At 34.5% G+C, this 27797-nt stretch overlaps 3 protein-coding genes across 6 annotated transcripts in view; 1 reads left to right on the forward strand and 2 right to left on the reverse strand.

The window, feature by feature from the left end:
* The window catches only part of LOC105343567 (DNA topoisomerase 2-alpha), a 27273-nt gene extending 22888 nt beyond the window's left edge, over window positions 1–4385 (reverse strand). Inside the window, exons 1-8 of one of the 2 annotated variants that reach the window (XM_034445391.2) lie at window positions 4233–4385; window positions 3520–3744; window positions 1860–1953; window positions 1648–1711; window positions 1321–1466; window positions 1104–1201; window positions 798–1010; window positions 7–180 (exon numbers count right to left, since the gene is read on the reverse strand). In XM_034445391.2, the coding sequence (XP_034301282.2) occupies window positions 7–180; window positions 798–1010; window positions 1104–1201; window positions 1321–1466; window positions 1648–1711; window positions 1860–1953; window positions 3520–3744; window positions 4233–4256 (1038 nt within the window). In that variant the 5' untranslated portion in view covers window positions 4257–4385. Of the gene's footprint in view, window positions 1–6; window positions 181–797; window positions 1011–1103; window positions 1202–1320; window positions 1467–1647; window positions 1712–1859; window positions 1954–3519; window positions 3745–4091; window positions 4200–4232 lie in introns of those variants that run through there. The other variant, XM_011450975.4, reaches the window with a different exon arrangement.
* On the forward strand, window positions 4312–7486 carry LOC105343566 (ubiquitin-conjugating enzyme E2 G2). Its single transcript, XM_011450974.4, has 5 exons — window positions 4312–4455; window positions 5371–5452; window positions 5900–6018; window positions 6432–6572; window positions 6980–7486. Exons 1-5 carry the CDS (start codon window positions 4413–4415, stop codon window positions 7090–7092), a joined length of 498 nt encoding a protein of 165 aa, XP_011449276.1. The 5' UTR covers window positions 4312–4412; the 3' UTR covers window positions 7093–7486.
* A 580-nt stretch (window positions 7487–8066) lies between these two features.
* Window positions 8067–27797, reverse strand: part of LOC105343569 (mitogen-activated protein kinase kinase kinase 13) — a 28568-nt gene continuing 8837 nt past the window's right edge. For 2 of the 3 annotated variants that reach the window (XM_034445392.2, XM_011450976.4), the window contains 13 exons: window positions 20779–20981; window positions 17070–17320; window positions 14629–14812; window positions 13773–13964; window positions 13443–13601; window positions 13126–13284; window positions 12820–12928; window positions 12598–12707; window positions 12348–12464; window positions 11599–11727; window positions 10546–11404; window positions 10053–10355; window positions 8067–9820 (listed from right to left, as the gene is read on the reverse strand). In XM_034445392.2, coding sequence (XP_034301283.2) covers window positions 9725–9820; window positions 10053–10355; window positions 10546–11404; window positions 11599–11727; window positions 12348–12464; window positions 12598–12707; window positions 12820–12928; window positions 13126–13284; window positions 13443–13601; window positions 13773–13964; window positions 14629–14812; window positions 17070–17320; window positions 20779–20963 — 2853 coding nt within the window. In that variant the 5' untranslated portion in view covers window positions 20964–20981 and the 3' untranslated portion in view covers window positions 8067–9724. Of the gene's footprint in view, window positions 9821–10052; window positions 10356–10545; window positions 11405–11598; window positions 11728–12347; window positions 12465–12597; window positions 12708–12819; window positions 12929–13125; window positions 13285–13442; window positions 13602–13772; window positions 13965–14628; window positions 14813–15596; window positions 15787–17069; window positions 17321–20778; window positions 20982–27797 lie in introns of those variants that run through there. The other variant, XM_011450977.4, reaches the window with a different exon arrangement.

Consider the following 27797-nt stretch of genomic DNA (forward strand, 5'->3'; position numbering starts at 1 on the left):
ATTTACCTTGGTGGTAGCAATGCTGTTGACAAAGCTGACTTGCTGGAAGCCTTTTTCACTCAAGGTTACCGCCACCTCCCAGCGCTCATTGGCCGCCTCATGAATCACAGGCAATGGTTGTCCATTATCATCTGTTTTGTCTTTCACATACAAGTTGATGTAATCTTTGAAATTTTTCACCTGTCAAGTAAAAACCATTCAATATTAGGGATGGGACGATCCACTGATGCATCACGGTATTTATTTTGATGATATTTGGATCGATACATTTACCATTAATACAACGATACCTAAGCGAACTTTTTTTTATTTTCCAAAAATATCCGAGCTTCATATATCGGCTATTTTTAGTCCGCGCGCCTAATATAAAAGTATAAAGATGGCGGAAAACCTCGCAAAATTGTCAAAACTGTTAGGAAGCTAAATCTGGAGTGTGGACAACTTTTGGATTACTTGTTTATGAAAAAGTAGTGTATATGAGACTAAAGTAATTTGTAAATTGTGCAACGCTCATTTTAAATATATCAAAATAACTTTGGACATGCGGTAGTACATCGACAGATTTAATAAATTTTTAACCCTTATTCATGTTTTCATTTAGTTGCAATGTATCGTGATATGTATCGTATCGCATCTCATGTATCGTGATATGTACCGAATCGGCTAAGTACAGTATTGTCCCAGCCCTACTCAATATATATACAAATCATAAACAATCTTCAAGATCTAGACATATATCTACTTTTTGAATTAAAGAATTTAGTAAATGTGTTATTTCATTCATATTAATATATTACTGGAAGTCTTTTCCCATTCAGGAAAACTTTGACGCCTCTAGATGAAGCTGCAATGTCATACGCCCTGCGAGTGAACAGATCAACCATGTCCTTGGTCAGACTTTCCATTTTGAACTTCTGTAAGTCAGGGAAGAAAGTGATGGATGTGAAGTCCTCATTTTTGGCATCTGTGATGGTGGGTTCTTTAGTTTTCCCCATGTTGTCGATCCATGTCTATCAAAAATCCAATTGAAAAAATAATTTTAATAAATCATCTTTAACACCCTCAAATGAGGCATTTTTTTAATCTATGAGAGAGAATCTTACCTGTTTGAAGGCTTTGTGGTACTCCTTACAAGATGTTTCCACGATGAACTTTGTACTGAAAATGTTGCACAACTTTGCTCCATACCCATTTCTACCACCTGTTCAAATACATAATTCACAAAAAATTATTGTTGGACAGCATCAATTTTGATGAACAAATAAAACACTACTAAACTGTAAAAAAAATAATCCTGTATATATGAAATAAGCTCTGTACCTGTAACTTTCTTCTGGCTGTCATCATAGTTGCTAGATGTCAGGAGGTGTCCAAATATCATTGTTGGGACATACATCTTCTCCGTTTTATGTTCAATAACAGGAATCCCCCTTCCATTGTTCCAAACTTTGATTTTGTTGTTCTCTCTAGAAATAATACAATCATATTATGCAAAAAAATAAATAAATAAATAAATAAATGTTTTCAAATTTTGAATGAAGCAAAATTGAGTGAATGATCACTTACAATGAAACAATGATAAATAGCTAAAAAAAAACACCATAGTTTTAATGATCTGTAATTCAGTTATAGATCGGCACAACTTACGGATCAATGTCAATCTTCATTGTGGTCATACCAGGATCCCTCTGTTTGTTGTCAGCTGCATTGACTACAAACACAAGTAACCTTACTTGATTAATTTTTCTCATACTGCAAAAGGTTTTATGGTGCATTTCAAATTGATATTCTTAACCATACCCCAAAAAGGGGCATTTATCTTAATTTCATAGAAGTTGACATTATGCTAAAATTCTTACCAATAATCTCATCAAAAATTTTGTACAATCCAGGCACAAAAGTGATGTCTCGTTGAACCATTTGTTCCAAGTCTGAGTCATACACCCACATAGCCTAAAAGGATATCATAAAGTTAATTTCAAAGAGTAGAAATGAATTCAATAAAATAATTTCCTTTAAGTAGCACGAAACAGTTTTGGATAAAGTACCCGTCAATATTTTTGTAAAATTGAGAGTTGCTGTACTTGAAAGCTTTTGAGTGTTGCTAAAATCATGAAATGATTGTTAATGGTTATCATTAGTTGGGGGCTGTTTCTTGTTGAAATTGGTATGCAACATGTAGGTCCCTACTGTTAAGTACATGAGAATCAGAAGTAAAATGCGAAACCTATGGCTATGACTGTTGTGTTGACTTTACACAGTAAAATTGCAAGACTAAAGTTACAGACAGGAGGTAAATTGACACAAAAAGTAGGTGGATGGGACATACTAAACTATACACAGGTAAGTTTCAGACACGTGATGATGCAACATGCACACAGTATGGAATAGCAACCCTTTGCAGGGAATTAGCTGGGGGAGGTCTAAAAAGTTAAAAAATCATGTAAAAAGGGGCGAAACATGAAAGGGTTGAAATCTCAATAAAACCACTTTGTAGAAATTTATACACATTCCAACTAGTACTTTTCCTCTGAAATTGGTGATTGGCCTTATAAGGAGTGAACTAAAGGTATTTGTGCTGAATAGGAACTGGGGAAATTCTAGTTATAGAGTTCCAATGACACATCGCTGGCTACAGTGATTTGTATTGAAAAAAAAGCTGTCCCCTGCTACCTTAATACATTTATTGATATTCTTTTTTCTCCCTTTTATTTTTGCAATTTGATGTACCAGTTCAAGTTAATGATAATATAATCACATATTTACATTTTTAAAATGAATAAAATTGCCAAATTTGAAATTCATGTGAAGATATAAGAAGAAATTACAGTTCTTTAATACAACCAGGTCCAGTACAATCTCTTGATTTAGCTATATAGCTTGAAAAGCTATTCAAAATAGCTTAATAAAGCTATTTATATGCAGCTTTTGAAGAAAATATTTATTGTAAGAAATGGACAAAAAATCGCAATTAACTTGCTACTCTGACATATTTGCACCATTGACCATTATAAACTTGACCCAAATTAAAGATAGCTTTAACACTGCAGCTTTTAAACACTTTTAAGCAAAAAAATATATTTCCATTGTTTGGGTAACTGTTCACCACTTTGTGTGCAATGAGGCGTGGATAACTATGATTTCTTCTCATTGTGATAAATTAATATTACCAATCAATTATCTTGTTCACCATAACTGACCTCCTTTATATTTCATTCAAGAAGTATCTGTGTGGTCATGAATCAGTTGCCCCAAAACTTTTAATTGCAAAGTCTCTTAAGAAGACGCAAACTTATGAGTAATCTTTACATGCATTGTTTACAGAATAGTTCAAAGTTGAAAATTATCACTGCATTAAAGTGCGATTTTTTATACATTCTGAAAAAATTACACATTTAAGAAAAATGTATGACAAAATAGCTAAATGAAGCTACTCTGAATAGCTTAATAAAGCTATTTAGCTTCTTCAAGCTATATAGCTAAATCTGAAGATTGTACTGGACCTGACAACTATTGTACCTGAGTGACTGATTCCACAGAACCAATGTATGTATCTGGACGGAGAAGAATATGTTCCAATTGTGACTTCTTCTGGTAAATCCTTTCAATTGACAGTCTTTTCTTTTCACCTTTACCACCTTCAGCTGCAGCAGGCAGATGCATGATGTCTGTATTATCCCCCGACATGGCTTTATCCTTTGTTGTCTTTTCCGAATTCTTTTTACTTATGTTATTAAACAGGGTCTGAAAACACAAATCGGGTAATTACTGATGGGAGCTAATTCATTTTGAATCTATTTTCTCTGTGGCTGACTCAGGTTTAACCAAGTTCTATTATATTCTGACAATAATCACTACTTTCTAATCATCATTCCCTCCATTTATGTGTAAAGCTGTACTTCGAGCCCGATATTTTTAAAACGATTCTACACTAAGATTTTTGCAATATTTATTCAAAACAAGTAAAAAAACCCAATCACACAGATATGCTTAAAAAACTATGGAAATAACAGGAACAATTATATATAACAAATTGCCTTATGTATCCTTATCTATTATGTTTTTCAGTTAGTATAAGTTAGATTACATACAAGTTTCGATGGCAAATCTGAGAAAAACCGCCGACTGCATCGGTCATTCAAAACAATTTTCTCAAAATATGTCAAGAGACATCTTGATCTCATTTCAAAATGGTATTAACATTTTCACTCAATATGTGTACACACACAAACCTTTAAGGGACCGTCTGAAGACATTCTGATATTTTTTTCAAACCAACCGCTTCTTGTGTCCAATAAGATCACTCAAATAAGTCACGTGATCAATTGATTATTCGTAACTTCTTTGATTAGAGAGCAAATGAGTTTGTCACTACCAGGACCATAATATAATTTTTATCTTTCATTTTTGAAATGGCCGGGTCAGCCCTAAAAAGGCTGATGGCAGAATATAAACGTAAGTTGTTTAACGAATGTTTTCTTCCTTATCAGTCTTAGTTTCCTTTGATAGGACTTGTTTTACAAGTTTTATCTACCTTAACCAGTTAACCCAAAGTAGACCAGTAAACAGGTAAAAGAGAATATATCATTATTAATGGGCCCGGGCATTATGTGTTTTTTTTTTTATCTTTTATGTTTATGTCAGATTCTATAACTGTTAAGTAAATCATGTATATAAATGATGTATGGTATAAGTCATAGGCGTCGGAACCGGGGGGGGGGGCTAGGGGTATCAGGAGAAAACGTACCCAAGAGAAAACGTACCCAGGAGAAAACGTACCCAATTTAACGGGTACGTTTTCTCCAGGAGAATATAGAAATATATTCAAAGCAAATTGACTGTTCAATGTTACATCTCGTAGTACTTTCCATATATATGAATCAAACAAATATTTAAAAGACTTGGACTTGGTTTTATTTAAGCAACTTTGTTTTATAGATAATTTAAAAAAAAATGTTTTAAAAAACGCGATATCGACTTCTTCAGATACTCATCATTTAGTTCTCCAAATGAGATTGCAATAAAAACTAATTATTTAACGGTTCCGTTCATGGTGGATTAATTGTTGACTAATTAAAATGCTCAGGCCATGTTCGTGTATGTGTATGTTACAAATTATTGTATGCATTTAAGAACAATAGCAACAAATGATACAAATGTTCATGGTATATTTTATTTTGTTTCATTTAAGAATGTCTGTGAAAACCATTAAGATTTTCATGGTTTTGGGAAATATTTCTGAGGATTTTTCTAGCCCCCCCCCCCCACTTTCAATTTGCTTCCGACGCCAGTGTAAGTAGCCCCGGTGGATAATGTAGAATGTATGATTTTGACACTTACACAATATTTTATGGGGTTTTTTTTCTATAGAATTAACTTTAAATCCACCAGAAGGAATTATAGCTGGACCACTGGATGAAGAAAACTTTTTTGAATGGGAAGCATATATTATGTATGTATATATATATGCATTTTATTTAATTTTTAGTGAAAATATGCCACTCGTGAATCGTGATCAGATCAAGAATTGGTCAAACAATATAGCAATCAATATTTCTGGTATATTTGTAGTTTTTATTGAAAAGTAAATACAGTAAATGTTAATAAATTGATTATTGTACTACCTTATGTATATTTACCTCCCCCTTAAATAAGCTTGAATTTTCTAATGGGGGAGCAGACACCCCCACCCCCCTCTCTTTCCCCCTCTAGACCTGTGCATGACCACAAGAGTCTTTAAGTTTTATCAATCAAGTAAAGAAGAGATACTTCTTATATACATTTATTCTTGAAATAAAGTAATCTACCATACTATTATAATGATTAAAACATAAAAACTATCTATATTCTTTTAGTTTAAGAAAAAAAAACCCTTGATGTAATAAATGATATTTTCTAGGGGCCCAGAAGGAACATGTTTTGAAGGAGGAGTCTTTCCTTCTCGTTTAACTTTTCCTCCAGATTACCCATTGAGTCCACCTAAAATGAAATTTACCTGTGATTTGTTTCACCCAAACAGTAGGTATAATTTTTAAATCACACAAAGTTTTTTATCAAATTGTCGGAATGTCATTTGATTGTTTGATTTGCTCTTCAAAAGGTAACATGTATAGTTCATGTCAGACAAATGCTGTACCTTGATAGTCTAAGTATTAATTAAGAAATTAAAGTTAATTTTTAAAGATATTGTAACCACACACTTCCACTATTTTTTCTTAATTTCTTGATATACACACTGTTGAGTAAATGTCACTATTAAAATGAGTTTTTCATGCAGCAACATTTACCATGCTCTATTTATTCCATGTAATCTATGCATGTAGAATATAATGTGATGTACAAGGGTGCATGTAAAGTGGAGTAAATACATGTAGACTAGAATGTTGCAGTTATATATCTATGAAGCCTTAGTTTTAAACCCTGTTTTGTAGTATACCCGGATGGAAGAGTGTGCATCTCTATCCTACATGCCCCCGGGGATGATCCTATGGGATATGAAACTAGTGCTGAACGCTGGAGCCCAGTGCAAAGTGTAGAAAAAATCCTGCTTTCTGTTGTCAGTATGCTGGCAGGTAATTATAATCATACATGCATAATACATGTTAACAGTGCAACTGAATTGATTTGTTTCAAGTTGTGCTTATGGATTAATTGTTTTCTCTTAAGTTAGAATTTCTCCAGCTAAAAAACTTATAAATACTAGTAGTAAGAATTCAAGTTGTGTCTAGTTTTGTAATCTTTTGATTTTGATATTGGTTCAATTTTGGCTTCTCCTTGTTTTTACTCATAATGGTGAAGAGTTCTTGTTAAGGGGAGGTAATTGGCTCCCACTGTCGGAGCATCAAATAAACTACAGACAAGCATGAACTGTATATGGCTTGAATTGTATTCCAGTTTTAACCAATGTTTCATCAATTCATTTACTGTACAAAAGTATTGAATATGTATATATCTCTCCATTTTAAAACTATAATTACAGAACCCAATGACGAAAGTGCAGCAAATGTAGATGCAGCAAAAACATGGAGAGATAACAGAGAGAAGTTTATGGAGATAGCTCATAGAACTGTCAAGCAATCATTAGGGTTATAGCAACACAATGTGTCGGTTTTTTTTTTAAATCAGTCAGAACATTGAAGCTGGAGAAAGTGTCATTGAAAAGCATACATGTGTATACATTTGACTTCATCTTGGGGATCTCTTGGATGTTGAGTTTTTTCTGAGACACGTTGCCCTGAAAGTTCTTGCCTAACTGATCTGCTTTAGTTTAAGATCTGTCACATGTTGTACATTCCAACCTTCAGCTATATGCTCACTTTCAATGTAGGATGTAGTTTTCCTGATTGGTTAGACATTTATGTGCAATAATGCCAGTGTAATATGGTATATGGCTGAAAGTATATCCATGAGCAAAGATTTCACATGGACAGTAATTTAATATATTTATCATACTTTCATGTTAATTAAAACTTATCACACAGTTGTATACATGTACTTCATTATTGTTTTACAGTAAATTAAGAGAACCTAAGCAACTTAACATGTATTTCGTTATTATTATGTGCATGTAAAAATGATGTACATGTACGTATGTGCAGTGCCTTGGCTTCTGTGCAGTTCTTTTGTTAAAAAAAAAAACCTCAAAAACAAAAACAGTCTGTCTTGCTTCTCTTACACAATTTCTCATGAGTTTCTAGGCCAAATGAAATTGGGAGAGAAGAGAGGCAAGACAGACTGGGGATTTCTGATTAATTACAATGTGCATCTGTCTTGTCCTCGTGAAAATTGGGGGTGTTTTTTTGTGGACGCACATGTATTTTAAAAAAGATTGATTTCCATGTTCAGACTTTGTTTCTCCCCCGTTTTAAATCTTAAATAATAGTTTCTGTCACAGAGAAAATGACTCTTCTTAGGATTCCAACTGGGAATGTTTATCATAACACGGAAATACTTTCTGCTTTGATACATACTACATGTATACAGTATTTCTGTGGAAATTTTGTATCATTGATGGAGTAATGGCTTTTATAATTCTGATGTATCAAAAAGGCAAAACACAACATATTTGTCACAGACTTTTTATTTACAATTCCAACACAATAAAGACTTTTTTTTTATAGTCAGAGGACAGTGTTTAAAAAACACCATTGAATCATGATCATCTGCAATAAACAGATAAGAGATGACATAAAGCAGTATTGGCCTTGTTAAAATGCATTCTATATACACATTTGCTATCAATAAAATCAATTAATATACCACATAGTTTACATCTGCTCTCCAGCACAATTATTGCTCGTCTAAATGTGGCCAAATTTTACTTGTGCAAAACTCAAAGAAGCACATTCTGAAAACAAAACTTGCTTGTCATATGTATGTAGAAGTTCTGAAAAATTGTATCAACAATAAGATAAAAACATACAACAGTCAACAATATTTCAATAAAATATTGGAATGTTTCAACAGAATAAAAAAAAGTCAAATAAAAATGAGCACTTGGCAAACAAAGGTAAATTAAAAAATTCTATACAAAAAAAAATTGTACCAAGAGGTAAACCAGGCTGCAATCCTGAATATGATATGTACAACAAAATCCGAAAAAAGTAAACTATGGTAGAATCGTGTTTCCCAAACATCATAATGTAAAATGGAAATCATCATCAAAATATGACTTGGTTGGTTATACTTGTTTCTGGATACATTGAATGGAAGGCAAAATAAATCCAGTAAATTGGAAGCACTGCAAAATATGAATGAAAAGAACAGGTCCCTGGGGGGTAACAGCCATGCTAGAACTTGCTGGTTGGGGTAACAAAAACTATAATATTACACATTAAAATAATTGTACCCAAAATAACAATTCAAAATACTGTTCCGTGAAAATGAGTCATGAACTTGTGTGTTTTAGTTTGTGATAAATTCAAACTCGTATCTTTCTACAAGACAGAAAATGGTCTTGTTAAAATGGCTCTCTTCATACGTAAGAACTTTTTAAGTTTTAACAATTTTTAAAATTCTGACTCATTTAGGTAATTTTTAAAAATTACTAATAAAGACATTCAGATAAAAATTGATAGGAAAATCTATGCTCTATATCAATTAATTTAAGAATCTTATAGGACTAGTTTCAGACTAGGGGTCTTTGGGGGAATACACGCAATAACAAGAGACAATGGTCCATTCATACAAAATATTGGATTTCTTCATTTCTATCAGACTTGCAGAAATACATTAAGTACTTTGAACTGTAGAATATGTAAATTATCATGTTTTAATTGAAAAAAGAAAATTTAACATTGGGACACCTGTAATTTAAAATCAGGCCAAAATACTAATCCCTATAATTCAAACAAATATTTAAAACAGGGCTCTGCATTGCATGGCAACACTGCAGTATATATTATATATTTTGGATTCCAAAGCATTATGTCACCATATGACACATCAATGCACAGAATGAACTTTTTAAAGTGATATAGCTACCTTTAACACAGTGATTATGAAGCACAGATGTGTAATGATATGCAGACAATGTACTGAGTATGATGCACAGTGATATCAACAACAGGACTATAACTGATATTTCAATTATCAACAACCTTATAAATAGCAACGAAATAAAAAAATTTCCTTGTCACTGGGTCCATTTCAACATGGAATCTATGTTTATACACAGTCTAAGATATATGCCATTGTAATTTGACAGTTAATCTTCCGTACACTGTCACCAGGCGTGGGATTCGTAGGGCTGTGCGCGGTGTACCGTGGTTGATACTGTAATGTCTGAGCACTCGTCCGAGTCTGAACTGCTATCCGATGTCTGTAAAAAAATATTATGAGATTTCAAAATTTGCAAAAGTTGAATCTACAGCCACCTTTTTATAAAGCTGTAGATGGTAAAGAGTTGAAAATTAGAGAACCTGAAATTGCTCCGTAATAAATTTCAAAGACATGATTGAGTTTTACAGGTCTTTTTTTTTTAGGATTAGTTTGTTTTTCTATTTGCTGCTAACACAGCTCAGATGAGCATCTGAATTGGTGTTAATAATTACCTTGAAGACCCTCTCTGGTGAGTTGGATACTTGCTGTGCCATCTTCCTAACAGTCAGCTCTTTGTCCGACAGCCCGTCAGAAGTCACAGCACAATTAGCTAGCTCCATCTGCAGGTTCTCCGAGCTGTTTGTAGAGAGCAGTCCGTCACCATTGAAGGACGTGGAATGATCGCTGGTGTTGTTCTCATCCTCCGACAGACAGCCCTCGGAGCTCAGCGTGGAACAATACGACCTTCGCTTCCTATTCGCATGCTCATATTCACTCACTTCCCCCTCCTCTTCAGACCAAGAATCCTCCGAATTCTGTTATATATCAAATATAATCATAATGAAGTAAAGAGGTGAAAGAAGTACACAAAAGAAAACTGAAAACATAATACAGTATCAAGTTTATGTCATGCACATCGATCTTTGTGTTATGGAAAGAGGTAAGAAATTCTTTAGGTTAATTTCATTTTGATTTTTTAAAAAGATTTTTTTTGCAAGTTTTTACCTTGTGTGCCCTAGCTCTTCTTCTCTCCCTTCCCACAGCAGGAGCAGAATCTAAAGAGTCAATACTGGAAAGTCTGTGCTGCATTAATTTTGGCGACCTTCGAATTTCTGAATCACTAGAAGTTCGTTTAACACAATTATATATGACAGTGTTATCTTCTTCATTGTGTAAGTCACTAGTGCACAGGGAATCTCCACCTATATGCGTTAGTCCACTCCTGACTGGGAAGTTGCTAATGTTTTCATTGGAGTCCTTATCCCGTGAAAAACTTGTCTCATTTTCCACTGCAAGATCTGTCTGCTCTTTTGATTGGTTTTCATTTACACAGTTTTCCTCTATATCGCACATTGTTTGAGATGGACTCATTGGGCAGGGTGAGCAAGGGGAATCTCCTGCGTTGCTCTCAATGTCAGCACTTATTCGACTGGACCGCTTACTGCTACATGTGTGATCACTACAAACTCCGTCACACCCAAAACAAACATCATTTACACTTTTCTCGGCAACTTCGTCCACTTGTTTGAGTTCAGACGGCCGGTGAGTGTGGTCACTATCACTCATGGGTAGATGTAAATCCTCTGTCGACTTGTACTCCCTGAGGGCTGTTCCAGGCCCCATGAATTTGAAAACGCGTGGAGTGACATCCATTTCATCACAGTGTCTGAGATGGTACTCGCTCAAATCCTCCTCTGCTTCCACCACTGCCTTTGCCGGACTTGAAAAGATGCTACCGAGGCTGCCTTTACTGTTGCTTCGACGATGACGGCTTTTACGCATGCGTAGTTTTGTGGGAGATGGTAAAACCTGTTCTGAACTTGTAGTCATGCTGCTGTCCATTATTCCCTCAGGATTATCTGGGCTGAAAAGATCAAAGAGTATAACATTGTCATTTATGCATATCAGTGAAGATACTAAAAAAATCATCTCTTCTCACCGAGTGCTTTTCTCATACGAATGACAAAAATATTGATATTGATGTCAGAACAAGAATGAGTTATTGTTCTTGTGTAACAGATTCTAGAACATTCCACAGATTCTATGCAGCTGCCCCACCTTGTGAGTTCTGAGCCGGACTTGTACGCTCTCTTCTTGCTGAGTCGATCAATCCGCTCCTGTGCTCTTATCACAGGTCTAACTATGCTCTTCCTTGTCTTGGAATACATGGCCAGTTGCTGTTCACGCCTGTAAAGAGAAAGACATCATTACATATATTGTATTAATTCCTAGAAAATATGACTTAATATATGTGTAAATATATGTAATACAACACAATGTTAATGAATACATAAATGAGGAATATTATCACCAAAAATCAGAAATTGAAAACTCTTCTCATGATTCATAAAAAAGCGGATACCCACAAATTATGCAGTTAATTATTTTACTTTTTCAAGACGCATTTTTCATTTGGGAACAAATTAAAAACCTCAAACATAAAAATGAGTCACAATTAATCACAATTTGTATGAAAATTGACAGCATCCCTGATCTAGAATTTGCAACGCAATTCGTTATACAACATTCCTGGTTTTATCCAGTAAAATTCAGATTTTTTTCTGTTTAATTACCAAAATCCAGGAACTGATTTTTTTTTTGGTACATATAACATTGACTTTTCTAATATCCTGTTAAATCCTAAAAATTTTATGTTTGCATCTCAAAGAGTGTCTTAAAAATTAATTTTAACACATTTTAATTACAGGTTAGGCATTAAGTCTTAAATCAAAACAGGTTGAAACCAGTTTTGAATGCAAGAAGGAAGCATCTGGAGTAGGAATATTCTACAATTCCCTCCCACTCACTTTAACAATTCTCTTTCCCTCTTCTCCAACTGTAGCATACATGCAGTGAGCTCCATGTACAGGTTGTTGGCTCGCTCGAGCTTCCTCTCGTAGTGCTCGCGTACATCTTGAGCATGTCTACAAAAATTTTAAATTGCATGTACATGGTCATCATAATAAGAACTTAATGATAGAACACTAAGGCCACAATATAGTTCAGAGCTGATGACATTGGTATAATTAATTAATTTCATCAGAAGTTTATGCCCACCTGAGCTCCTCTCTTCTACGTTTAATGAGTTCCTCCTCAAGATGAGGCATATGTGTTCCCTCACATCTAATCAGTTGTAACTGTTCCTTGATTTCATCCTTCCATATAGCCTGTAAATTTAAGTAAGATAAAATTCACAACCTTTGCATTTATAGTCCATATCTCAATTAAAATTTCTAAGATTGACTTTATTCATTTAGGTAAAATAAGAATCACATCTACCTGTGCAGTAATAAAGTCTTGGTACGAGTATTTAAGAAGCTCAGGTGTAGCTATTTCTAAGTGCATTAGCACTTGCTTGAAGGAGGGTCTGTTCCTGGTTTTAGCTTCCCTGTAAGATAAAAATTGCAAACTGTAAATTGCAAGAATTGAGCACTAACTAATTTTTCTGAACCAGTTACTGGAAACTCAAAGTTTTATTCATAACATTTTTTTTTTTTTTTTTACAATTCTAACCCCAGTACCAAATCATCTCCATATTCCCACAGCAGAAAACTATGGAAGAAAAAATACAGATAATTCCATTACCAGCATTGTCTCATCAGCAATTTGAATCCTTCTGGACATGTAGAGGGAACAGGAAGATGTAAGCTGTTGCTTCCTACTCCCCAGATAATAGCAGAGGAATCCACATCCTTGTACGGAATTTCTGACGACAAAAGTTCCCACACAACCACCCCAAAGGACCTAAATTGATCATGAAACAGAAATATGTAAGACAATTTCCTTAAAACCAATGTTAATGAAGTGAAGAGACAGCTAATGAAATTTCTACTCGATTAACTTTCTACAAGGGATGAATCAAATTATGTGATGGAGCAAGGACTCCTGAAGAAATGTATTACCATATATCCACTTTCTCAGAACATGGCTCGTTTCTGATCACCTCTGGTGCCATCCATGCTACAGTTCCCGCAAAGGACATTTTTGTAGACTTTTCATTCCAGGTTCGACTTGTGCCAAAGTCGGATATTTTCACAACATCATTTTTGGCAACAAGAACACTAGGAAAAATAAAACAAATTTTGCTTGACAAAAGTTTTAATCTTCATGCACATCTGTACTGGTAATTGTTTTTCACTTTTATTGATTTTTTTTTTATATGCATATCTATGACAGAATAATATGTTGTCTGAACTTGTGTAGCTGCATTTGAATATGAATGGCCGCCTTACTTAGGTGACTTGAGGTCCCTGTGAATGATCTTGTGACTGTGAAGGTAGTGCATGCCACTGGCTATCTGCTTGGCCCAGTCCAGGATCAGAGCAGGTGGGATCTCCTTCCCGTCCCTCAAGACTTCATACAACTGACCGTAGGGACAGTACTCCATGATGATGCAATAACACGGAGCTTGCGTACACACACCCCTACGAGACAAAAAAATTCCATATCAAAAAACACCGACATTGAAGCATTTTCATTAGACTTTAAATGCATTTTTCTTTTAAACTCCCCAAAGACTTCAGCATAACGTAACATGTAGGTCTACCTCCCCGTTTCAGTAAATTGTTGAATGCTGCATTACATCAACTCCAATTTATTCCAAAATGAGTATGTATTACCAGTCTATAATTATGTGGAGAGCTTAAAGATAATTTTCAGACTCTAAAATTTGCAGACACTGAATTCATTGGCATATTCCGTGCATGAAAAATGTATAGGCCCTTTAGGTCCATGGTTGGATTACCAAATTTTTATACTTTCCATATTAGACTGACAAGCAATGAATGATGCAGCTAAAAGCAGCATTAAAAACACCAAAGAATATGCATAATCAATATACACGATCAGACAATGGCATGTTAAAGTTAATAGGTTCCAAGATTTTAATATACTTTTTTACATTCTAATGCAGATTTGTAAGGAAAGCAGAATTGCTGATCTTGCAGGTTACGTAACCTTTGACAGTGGCATCAGATAAGTCTACAGGGACTACATGAGAACTTTCAGAGACAGAGCATTCCTCCCACCACATTACACAGTCAATACCACTTATCCCCTTCCCTTTCAACTGAACAAGATTTCACTTACTTGAACGTGATGACATTTGGATGGTTGAGTCGCCTCAGGTTCTTGATATCCGTTTCGTTGACATCCCTGACCTTTTTGACGGCCACTTCCTCCCCATTCAGTTTGCCGAGGAAAACAGCCCCCTGGGCCCCGCTGCCCAACCATTGCAAGTCTGTGATATTTTCAAAGGGGATCTCCCAGTCATCTGAAACATTACATTAAATTTGATTCAAACAGTCAATTATCTATGCACTTTAATTGCTGTCATACCAATACATGTATTATTTATGGGTACTGGTATTTTTTTTCTTTTCCTCTGGCTGCAAGAAAGAGGAAGACCTTATGCATTTTTATTGTTTATAAAGAGATATTTTCAATAGGTCTGCCTGATTTTAAGGTCGTTGACTTGTAATGCACACCTGGTCTGCTAAAGCTATCACTGCAAATTATAGCCCTTCATCAAATTCAAATAAAGAAGGACTCAATATATTGATCTCATTTATAGCTCCCTGATAAGCTATGCCTCTATGCCCTTTGTGTAGCCTACAGCAGCTGCGATATATCGCCATGTGACCTAATTAGGAGTCTCATGACATTAGGTTTAAAAGCATAACAAATTGTGATAAACATGAAATTGCAAAAAATAATAAATATCAAGGTGATTCAAAATACCGGTAATCAAAACAACTTGTTATGATTGTATATACTGATGTGATCAAATAACAAAAACCAATAAACCTTGTTCAGCTTTCCTTTAATTTTAAAGTGTAAAAAAAACCCAATGATATTAAGAGACCAAAATTACAATATTCATTTAAACTTCCTAGTTACCGATTGGTAAGGATTTTTTTCAATACAAGTAGATAATTCAGGAGTCTTTAGCCCAACATATGGCAGCCATCATCCTATCACTCCCACGTAGGCAAAAAGTGAAATGTCGTCAAACAGAAAAATAATGAGAAAATTTAAAAATCCGACATTGTAAGTACCTCTGAGCTTGTCTCCACACAGGTAGCAACAAATAGCTTTCAGTAACTTTCTCCCCATGAATAAACTATGTCCTGGCTACTGAGGGAACATGATGGCAAAGAATTGGGAGGATTAACCTAACATCAGCCGTGACGTCAATATCCAGCCAGCTGCTACAATCTACAGCCCATCTACCTATTTAGGTGTATTTACATATCCCTGCCTTACACAGGCAATCGAAGCTTTTTATATCAAATTGATCCGCGTTTACCAGGAAAGAGTAAATGCTAGCTCTGTTTATAAACTGAACAATCTGAATTGAATGATCGGCCCACTCATTGTTTGAGTTTAATCTGAATCTTGCAATCGTTCAATATAATATCACAATAGGTTCTAAGCTTCAAGCACCTTGAAAATATCAACACATAAACATATATAATACTGGGAAGAAATGAGAACAAAGACAGTGTAGCCCTCAGGCCATACACAACCCGAGACAAGGATACTAGTATATTACTGATGTATTCAATACTCGGGTATAGAATCATTAGGCGGTAGTTATAACTGGAGAGCACACTGAGGTCAGAGTGTAGGGCTGCTTCATATACGCAATAGGTTATACCCAAGGGTGACCATTAGTGTTTCTATTGTCACAGATAGATAAACTGGGCCACATTTGCATGCATATATGAATATCTAATCCTCCTTTGGGCCAGCTAAAAAATGGCAAAGACGTCAATCCAGCTCTCCAGTACAACTGGTATTTCCAAAAAAGATAGAGAAAATAGATAAAAGTAGATCTGTTGCAGACCATAAATTGTAAATTTGGCTGTTATACTAATAATGTAATAGTACACTATCACAATACATAAAACACATTGAATATTGAGGAACCACACTAGTGGGTCAAGTGTATTTCATTGTGTCTATGTAACTCCCATACAAGGAAACTAGACCTTCATTGAAATTCTCCACAATCTGCTGAGCACAGCAATATACAAGCAAACAGGTCATCAGGTTGATTAGTTGAACTCTGAATGTCCTTCCTTTGGTATATTTATTTCCTTATTATTTTTTAAGGGAAGAAGACTGATGAACTGTGGCCTACATTCACCTGTATTATAACTGTTTTCCTAAGCTTTAGTCTTTCTGTTATCCTTACCAGACAGTTCATTCTCTAGTTTTCGTAATTTTAATTTTTTAAAAGGATTATCTTATTCTGAAAATGTATTTTCCCCCAGTTACATTTCTGTATATCTTATATTCTAAAATGACTATAATCTTGCGACAAACAAGACCAAGTTAGCACTTTTGATTTCGGGTATTTTTCATTAAAGACAAAATATTATTCATTTTTCAAAAAGTAAAGAAAACTGTTATAAACTTCCATATCCATAACTCTCATACAAGTTAAGATTTTCCTTCCCCATTATGTACCAAATATTGCTTGGCTATTATAGGTATCAGTATAAGAGTACTAGTTAAAGTTTCACCTTGTTGCTTGAGCTCTGCTGTGGTGGCCTTCCCTATAATGGTCCACACTGGCCTCAGACATCCCAGAAGTCCTTCCAGGAATCCCCCCTGCGTGGCACGGCGGTATCCTACAGTGATGGGTGGTCTCTCCTGGCGGTGGGCGGGGGTGACAGGTGCAGAGTGGGGCTCTGTGGGGGAGTTAGAGGAGGAGGAGTCATCTGACTTCTCTGTCAAACTCAGCTGGTCAAGGTCATGGTCCAACTGGAGCATACTGAAATAAATCAAGTTATACTGTACTTAATAGCACACTAATAAATAGGGTGATTCTGTATTTTGTAGCATACTGTAATAGATAAGGTTATACTGTGCTTCATAGCATATTGTAATAAATCGAGTTATATAAGTACTGTAATAAATCAAGTTGTATTCTACTTTATTGTTTTAACCGTCTTACTTATATCACTTCCAAGTATTTTATAATGGATTTTTCAATGAAATAAAACCCACCCAAACTCCCATCTCCCCATAAACTATTCTGTTCATTCATTATGTTTATTTAATTATATGTAAATTTTAAGATTCATTTCTGACAAAAGCTCACAGAAATGAGTCAGGATTTGTTTTCCATGTCCAAGCGAACAAACTAAATCAAGTTATCTCCATGATTCCCCATTTCTTTGGGACACCTTCAGGTGCCTCCTGCCCTAAGCACCAGAGTTCATATTTACTACCAAGGTCAAACTCTCTCCCTCAGCAATCACAACAACTGAGTCACTGAGGCCAATACACATCGGCAGGTATTGTGAAATGTTCTGCTGAATTAGGGCCGTGAGTCACAGTGACACTAAGTGATGCCACCAGCGACCTGATTATTATCCATCGTCTTAAACTGTCACTGCATTATCTGATTAATTACGGCAAGTCTTTGATGACTTCATGCTTCCGTGCGGCCAGTGCCATTATTTATAACTTTTCATCTCTGAATCTTTGCATGTTCATTATTGTACACGCCAAATGATGAAAAACAAAAGAAATCAATAAAAATAGTAAAATGAAATTTTCTTTAAAATGCCAATTAAAAGGAATGAATGGAGGCCAGGAGATTTAAAGTTGATAAATGTATGTCTAAATCTATTTCCTGATTTCTCAAATTGTAAAAGAACTAGTAGACCTTATCTCAAACTCATTTCCTGTTATTCTATACATGGTAAAATATATCTATTAACCAACCAAAAAAATAGGTGATTGTCATCAACTGAACATCCATAACACAGCTTGCTTTACCAATCCTTGTAATGGAACTCATTTAAATTATTTATCATTTTTTTTGTTTTTAGCTGATGAATTGATTTTCAGTGGAATTGACTCCTGGCATTTGCACCTGATGACTGTCCAATACCTATACATAGAGTGACAAACACCTGGGTCGATACAATGATGTCATTAGGGATAACTCAGTCAGCAGAAGTCAGAGGCCAATACACATAATTACCTGGCATCAATACTGTAGGTTAGTGCTAAAGACAAACAACAACAGTCATCAATACATTGCTTTGAACCTTTGACATGTACAAATCAATACTTTTATTTTCATTGTCAACGTCAGGAAATCATACAATTATCAATAATTCTAAATATCTTTGACACCCCCCATACCACAGTCCACTAACACTAAACTTTGATACTGTAATATGGCAGCTGAACTATCAAGAAGTAAGCACGATTTCTTGAATTACCAATAGTTATCTTTACATAACTAGTACCAGACTGTGATACTAACCAACCACCCTCCCCCTTTAAAAAAATGTTATAAAAGAACAAAGTTACTATTTAGCAATATACAAGTCCCTTTAATGCTGAGTTCTGTACAAAAACAAAACCACCGACTCTGCAAGATGCACAGTCTGTCAATATAAAGCTAATAAACAACTCTCTCGATAACACAACTCAGCAAAAGCTTAACAAGATTAGGGGAAGTATCTTGTTCTACCCACAAATTACTGGTCAATCATAGGCCACCTCCACAAAACATTAGAGGCCTGACGACTTCTGGTCACTGACACTGATTTGATTATCGGAGATAACCACTTCCTCCTCCTGGTACTGACCATCCCCTGCCACCACCGGTTACAGCATACAGACTGAGGGGAGAAGTCAGACAGGGTTTATCTTGGCTATCTCCCACAAACACCACACACAGCAGGTAGCAGCAGCAGGGTGTTATTGTAGGTTATCTGGGCCCTGTTTTGTAAACACTTCAAACTTTCATATCAACCTAGATCATAGATAGGTCTATAGACTGTTAATTTGTATTCTATACCTTTTACTTTGTAAAAATCAATGATGTCAATAAATGATCAATAAACTTCAGAGTTTTTACCTTTGTATGAGAAATAATGAGTTATCAATGCTTCGGGTTTTTAGTTACGGTACTCATTTAAACACTTATTTGATTTAAAACAGAACAAAGAAACTGCAATTAAAGTCATAAAAGAAGCAATTGATCGGCAAACAAAACACAATCTGTCTTCAATTCATGCACTACATAAAACTGGAACTTTTTAAACATATAAAAGAGGATGTCATAAAATTTTGTATCACAAAAGGTGTCATCACTAAACATTATGTTCTGTAATTGACCCATGGGTAAAAGAAGGATTTGTGAGGGGATGAAATTGTATTCCTTGCCTGCATCCAAATCCCCTCCCCCCAATAAAAAAAATTGCAGGATTCTTTCCAACTATTTTTTGTTTTTATATATGGTTTTTCATGTGGTACTTATTTTCATGATGTCATGCAACATGTCATCAGAGTATTAAACTTTTTTGGGGTTGATATTTCAGACAAAAAATATCATAAATGTTTGAATTGATCACACCAAATACAAGACACTATTTTAAACTCAAAGAGTGGGGGTAAGGGTATGCTATAAATCAGAAAATGAAATCAATACATGCATATTAGTTACAGCTGTGTCTTGATCTGTAAACTTTATCATAGACAGGTTGTAAAACACACACAGAATCAATGACACATCAAGATCATTGCTGTTACATCCAAACTTCTTAGGTGAGATCTTACATAATCCGCATCTTGTATCGGTGTCAGGCCCTCACATAAGGTGAGAAAGCACATCATTTATTTAACAACAGAATCCTCAAGTTATGCCATTATGATTATCTGTTACTCAAGCATCATATGAAATATTAAGGCCATCCCCAACAATGCTGCACAACTCCCTCACCCAATTTACAAGGTAGAATATTTCTTGTAATAATTCATTATTGAGGACAGTTCTTGATAGCTAATCTTATAAAAATGTCACTGGGTAAAGTAGAAAATCCTTTCTAACAAATTTAATAAATGAATCATTGGGATGATACTTCAATACATAAACTTCAATTATTCCACAATCTTCACTCATAGCTAACTTTAATAGTCTTACTAAGAACATTTTGGATATGTTGCATTGTGAAATCAGCACAGATAAAAAAAAAATACTAATTCAAAATATATCACAGTTTGGATTTTGTTGTTCAAGCAACGCAAGAAAGTCATGCAGCACTTTACAGCGTAATGTACCATTCATTGCGTAATGTACCATTCATTGCGGGGGAGAGGTAAGATCTCATGGGAACAGACACAATATAAAATCGGAGGAAATCGACCGCTCATTTTCCAGTTTTGTAAATAGTACAATAAATATCAATAGTCCAAGCAGACGCCTACCTATTGGAGAACTCAAAATCAGAGCTGGTGGTGAGGACATTGAGCGTGCTCGGACTGTTTCGGCTGTTGATGGGTTCATCGCGGTGCGGCTGATGCTGGGGTACGTCGAGGTTGGATGATCTGTGGGGTGCTGTACTCATTATAACTGCCGAGTACTCAGGCTGTAGATTTCGTTCCAGGGTCATTTTGGCAATTTAGCCCAACTACAATATAAATTAAAAAAAAATATTAAATCTATCAAATCTTGAAAGTCCATTAAAAAAATATAAGTAGTAAAAACACCCAGATAGCAGTAATTTTACACATTTCTCTGGAAATTTCTTTATCAAAAAGAACCAGTTTTGGGTATTTCTAAGACAAGTTTTAACTTTTTGGGATTCATAATGGTATTGTATCTACAAGTAGATAGAACATGTGTGGAAATTCTTTATTATTGGTGTATTGGGTGAATATCAAAACAGGTGCTAGATCTGCCAAATCATGGATCAAGAGAACATTTCAGTAAACACTGTCAACCAGTACTATACAATTACACCCTTACAATTCAATTCTGTAACTCACGTACACAGCTAACATCCATTGCACTGGATTAAAGTACAATGCTTTTAACACAATTTCTGATACAGCATAACTTTACAATTCTTTGGGGACAGCGATTGTTCAATATGGAGACCAACATTCAATTCATGAAGATATCGGAAACATCCATTTTCTAGGGGTTATCTTATTCACTCTGCTCAATTTGTCCGAATTCAAATACCGGTAGTTGTAAAGCAGTTTTTCAATAGCTTCATTTTAACTGTTTATGATGGACGATACTCAATATTCTCAGGTTTGAACTCATTACCGTTAATTACAACCAACCAAGTTTGTACTACACAAGTAGTGTCTGTTAAAAGACAATTAATATCTGCAATTCTTATTAGATCAGTAAAAATGAAAACCTTTCAAAATGCTGGAAAATCAATAATCTGACAACAAGCAGTAATCTAAATACATAAATGAAAAACATTTCTCATAATTCATTAAATCTCGTAATCAATAAGACTGAAAGGAAAAAAAATACTGAATTAAATTTTAGATAAATTGCACATTTGCATACTTCTTTCCTTTGTCTAAAAAAATACAGCTGGTTTCATTTGAAATAAGAGAATAATATATGAACTGTAGCCAACTCTTTCTCAGTTTCACATTATGCAATGTCAGCAAGCTAAAACGGATACAGACAACATGGCATCATCAAAGCATTAAAGTGCTTCACAAGGCAGTCAAAAACGGACAAAAATTCAACATATATCAACCTATTTGATATTGATCTTATATCTAGACCCAATTAAGTTCTACATTATACTACTTTATAGTTAATTGCTCTCTCCCTCTGCCTTTAGGAACAAAAGTTCGGCTCCAATAAACACATTTATGAACTTGAATTATGCATGTACAACTTTACCTAAATATCAGTTATTTTACCTAAATATTAATTTGCTCAACTAGATCGATAAACTGTAGTTTTAGCTTTAAAAATATACTCCTTTAAAATGAATATCACAAACAGAAATTTCGAATTGTACATGAATGACATCTGCACCCAGTTTCATTATAAAAAAGCACAAAGTCCCAAATCTGACAGAATCCCTTCAACTTAAACTTTCATCTGACACCAAGTCATAATGATGTGAGAGCAAGTATCCCCATAACATCTGTCATATCTTTTGTATAAAAAAACATAGGTAATCATAGATTACTAAGCTCACCGAGACGGAGCATCAACCTTATGAGACATCACCTTCATAAGACCACCTTTATCAATTTATATGAAAATCATACTTTATGATCTTGGATATTCATGGATTCTGTTTTGACAAAATATCGTATATCATCTGATAAATTTTTTTATGATAATCATATGTTAATATGTTAATCAATACAATGATATAAAATTAAATATTGCATCATGTCATATTTCTTATATAATATATATCATATAATAAATAAAATACCGTAATAAACAATAATGAGATTTGATATTGTAACGTATGATATGACATTGTATTGTGTTATACCTTATTGTATTTGATCACATAATACAATATCATAAAATATAATACAATATAGTATCATATTACAATATCATATTACATAATACATCATAACACTGAAACATGATATTATATTGTATAATATAGAATGATATTGTATTGAATGACACTGAAACATATTTGATACATTATATGATATTATATCATATAATACAATATAATTTGATTCCAACATTGTATCTTATCAAATGATACAATATTATGTGATATGGTAAAATATTATAAAATACATTATTATATTATACATATTGCATCATATGACACAATAAAATATATTACAATATCATATAATACAATTTCATGTGATATGATAATATATCATATAAACCAATATCATATCATACAATATCGTATGATACAATATTATATAATATTACAATATCATATAATACAATTTCATGTGATAAAATTCTATATTACTGAAACCAATATCATATTATACAATATTGTATGATACAGTATTATAGAATATACAATATTGTATCATAGGATACAATATAATATTTTGCAATATCTTATGTAATTGTATCATGTGATAAAATAATAAACTAAAAATACAATATAATATTATACAATATTGTATCATAATATACAATACTATACATAACAATATCATGATACATAATCATATCATAAAATATCAAAAAAATTGATACAATATCATATCGTATCGTGTAACTTTTTTATAATATAACATATGATATCATATTGTATCATTTCAAACAATATTGTTTCATATCATACAATACTTTATCATAGGAATCATGTTATATCATTTATCAACAAACACATCTATCTATCGAGCTGGTTTGAGTGAGGTAGGAGATTTCTTTAGCATCCTTGATAATGGAGATCAGGCTCTGCTTCTAAAGCAACCTCTGCATTTAATTTATAATAAAGTTAAATCAACTATGCAAGCTATCATCTATAAAACAGGTGACCTGTTCCAAAAAACAAAACCTCATCCAGCATCCGAAACCTATGGCTCAGATTCAGCATTCAAGCCCATCAGGTGCATTTGTATCATAAGACACATCATCCATGCAATTTTGGTGAAGTTTGGACCAGTAATAACTAAGATATCATCATCAGAGGGCACTAGCAATTAAAACCTTAACTTCCTCCAGCATCTGCAACCTATGGCTCAGATTCAGCATCCATGCCTGTCAGGTGCATCTGTATCATAAGACACACCATCCATTCAAGTTTGGTGAAGTTAGGACCAGTAATAACTAAGATTTATTTTTTAGCATCCTTGATAATGGAGATCAAGCTCTGCATCTGAAGCTACCTCTGCGATTCATTCATATTACAGTTAAATCAACTATGCAAGTTTGAAATAGTACTATCGTCTATTAAACATGTGACCTGTTCCTAAAAACTTAACTTTATCCAGCATCCGAAACCAGACTATGCATTCAAGCCTGTCAGGTGCATCAGTATCATAAGACACACCATCCATGGAAGTCTGGTGAAGTAAGGACAAGTAATAACTAAGATATCATCATCAGAGGGCACCTGTTTCAAAAACTTTATCTAACCTGGTCCAACAACCTTAACCTCCTCCAGCATCCGAAACCTATTGCTCAGATTCAGCATTCAAGCTTGTCAGGTGCATCAGTATCATAAAACGCAACATCCATACAAGTTTGGTTAAGTTAGGACCAGTAGTAACTAAGATATAATCATCAGAGGGCACCTGCAACAAAAACTTAACCAGCTCTAAAAACCTTAACCTCTTCCAGCATCCGAAACCTATTGCTCAGATTCAGCATTCAAGCTTGTCAGGTGCATCAGTATCATAAGACGCACCATCCATACAAGTTTGGTGAAGTTAGGACCAGTAGTAACTAAGATATCATCATCAGAGGGCACCTGCAACAAAAACTTTAACCAGCTCTAAAAAACTTAACCTCTTCCAGCATCCGAAACCTATTGCTCAGATTCAGCATTCAAGCTTGTCAGGTGCATCAGTATCATAAGACGCATCATCCATACAAGTTTGGTGAAGTTAGGACCAGTAGTAACTTAGATATTGCTATCAATGGGCACCCGCAACAAAAACTTTAACCTGCTCCAAAAACCTTAACCTCCTCCAGCATCCGAAACCTATAGCTCAGATTCAGCACTCAAGCCTGTCTGGTGCATCAGTATCATAAGGCACACCATCCATGCAAGTTTGGTGAAGTACAGACCAGCAGTAACTAAGATACTGCTATCAAAGGGCACCTGCAACAAAAACTTTAACCTGGTCCAACAACCTTAACCTCCTCCAGCATCTGAAATTTAGGACCCAGATTCAGCATCCAAGTCTTTCAAGTCCATAAGTAGGTCCAGATGCATCATCCATGCAAGTTTGGTGAAGATAGGACAAGTAATAGCTTAGATACAGGACCTGCAACAAAAACTTTAACCAGGTCCGGACGCCGACGCCGACGCCGACGCCACCGCCGACGCCGACGCCGAGGGTATAGCATAAGCTCTCCTTGACTTCGTCTCGGTGAGCTAAAAAAGCCATTAGGGGTGCAATCTATCCATGTCTCATTTTCAGAAAGTAGGACAAAAATATGTTATGAAGTCCTATTAACGGAGAAATGTCCACTAATCAATAAAGTTTTAGCAAATATTGGGTTCAGCTTTTATTGTACAAAGTTGCAGATTGGGTATTGAAATGTATGAGAAAAATGAAATTATCGTCCCAGACAAAATTTTAATTTTCTTCCATAATTGCATTGGATAGACCTTGTAATTATCTGATATTCAAATTCAGCATTTACTCAATGGCAGGCCAATTTTGTTTTTACAGTCAATTCTAAACTAATCAACTAGGTTTGGGAGACAACAATATTGTTATAGAGTAAACTTTAGCAAAATCAATAAGCCTTCTAGTTTTTCGATGAGATATATTAACCTCCGTCGACAGTGCACCAAAGCAAGACATCAGCAGAAAGCATTGCCACAAATAATAAGCTCTAATGATGCAATCAATGAACTGACGTCAAGGAGACATACAATCGTAATGTATAGAATGTTGGTTGATCAAAACCAAAAATTCTCTTTGATTTCTCAATGTGCATTCAGCTATATGGCATTAGTTTTAGTTGTTTTTTGCAAAGTAGATGAAAAAGCATACTGGTTCAGTAGAGCTAAAATGATACACACCAATCAATAAAAAATTAAAAGTCATTGTCTCTTTTTTTTTTCAGTCCAAATATTTGATTTTACAAATTCTAAAACTAGACCGATTTATGAAACTTTAATAAAGAAAATGGTGGATACACTCAGACTTTCAACCTTGCATAAATCTATGAAAAGGAAGATTAATCAAGTGTATTTTACAGTACAACCATCAGATTCTGTTTCACATATGGCATTGTTTGAATTTTTGGATTTTGTTACAAAGCCATTCATGTTGGGTTTTTTTTCCTTCACTATTTTCAATAGAGCTTGAATTTTTAGTTTATTTTGTGTTTAACATTTGATGTGATTCTCATTCGAATATAAAACTCTGATGATTGACACAGTGTGAAGATAACCATTATAGCGATGACTTTCGTGCAACAATGGATGAAACTATCACAGCAACAAAGTAGTAGCATAAATTATTCATTCTTTGACACAGCTGTTTAAAAATCCTGATCAGAATAGCACTGAATATCAGACCAGACCATCTAAAGCAAGGCTGGTCTGAGAAAACAACAGATGAAATCGGTTTTCCATAATAAAGAATCTCTTTTTTTAAATCCAACGTCCCGGCAAATGTGACTATAAATCACTTATCCTGTGCCGATAGTAAATTTAATTAATGCTAAATAAATCAATAGTTTTCAAATGAGCTCCATTTCCATCCCTTGTCTGGACATTAATGGAACTTCTGTTATCTGTTCCGATATTAATGTCCTACTATTATGTAGCTGACACAATGAAAATATAATGTAACTTCAATCTTATCGGAGATAGCTTTGCATGCATTGAAAATAATGTACAGTACATTGTATACCGGTACAGATTTTTCAACATTCTTGATTAAAATTTTTTTCATCCATCAACAAAGGATTTGTAAAGAAGCTAATAATTCCATAATCCAGCAAATGAAAGATTTGTAAAAAGGAGTTGATTATGAAATATACAATCACCCTCTAAAAATTATTGCATTGAACTTTTAGAAAAGACTTCAACACCCCCCCCCCCCTTTTAAAAAAAACTCTTAAAAAAACTCTTGAAACAAAAAAAAGAAGATAAAAAAGTAACCATCCAGAACTAATGGCTATAATGCATACAGAGAAGGAATCATGACTGTAACAGAGTAGATGATTCCCTCATCAATCAGAGACAGATCTCCTATTGACAGCTTCTTTTCTGGTATCCTGTTACCCCTGTCACCCTCTCGTCAGAGCAGCTTAACACTCAGGTGCAAAAAAAGGATGGTTCACGCTCCAAGCCACCCAACCTAGTCCCATTACAAGGAAAGGTGATGTCAGGTGAAAATTCTATGACAAAGATTGTTTCGAATATCGACAAAATAATTGTTCAGGGAACCAATCAGGCTCTATGTGACAATTTTCTATCACTGACAATCAACATTTGGGTGAGATGTTGGGTCAAAATGGAGTATTGATTGCATGACAATCGGGAGAATAGGTGAATTGTTTAGCCGATTATCAATAGAGAATTCATGATAATGATACCATCAAGAACCGAACAAGGTGCTTATTTCAAGCATGCCCCTACAATCGACTCATGCAATTTTAATGTGTTACATTTCACTATATTGCCACAATCTTTCAGACACGTTCCTTTAGTGTTCGCATCAGACTACTGACGAGCATCTACATCGCGTGTCCGCCAAAAAAAATCAATCCTATGGAGAGGAAGAATAATTCAGTTTAGCACAGCAGAGTAAGATGGATGCTGAATTTG

Source organism: Magallana gigas, chromosome 2 (assembly GCF_963853765.1).
Source record: "Magallana gigas chromosome 2, xbMagGiga1.1, whole genome shotgun sequence".
In the NCBI taxonomy this organism is placed as follows: domain Eukaryota; kingdom Metazoa; phylum Mollusca; class Bivalvia; order Ostreida; family Ostreidae; genus Magallana; species Magallana gigas.

Bases quoted from the DNA above. Each gene is read 5' to 3' on its own strand.
- LOC105343566 (XM_011450974.4), top strand. From the start codon at position 4,413: ATGGCCGGGTCAGCCCTAAAAAGGCTGATGGCAGAATATAAAC. The intron at 5,453-5,899 runs GTATGTATATAT...GATATTTTCTAG, and splicing joins GAATGGGAAGCATATATTAT to GGGCCCAGAAGGAACATGTT. The intron at 6,019-6,431 runs GTAGGTATAATT...CCTGTTTTGTAG, and splicing joins TGATTTGTTTCACCCAAACA to TATACCCGGATGGAAGAGTG.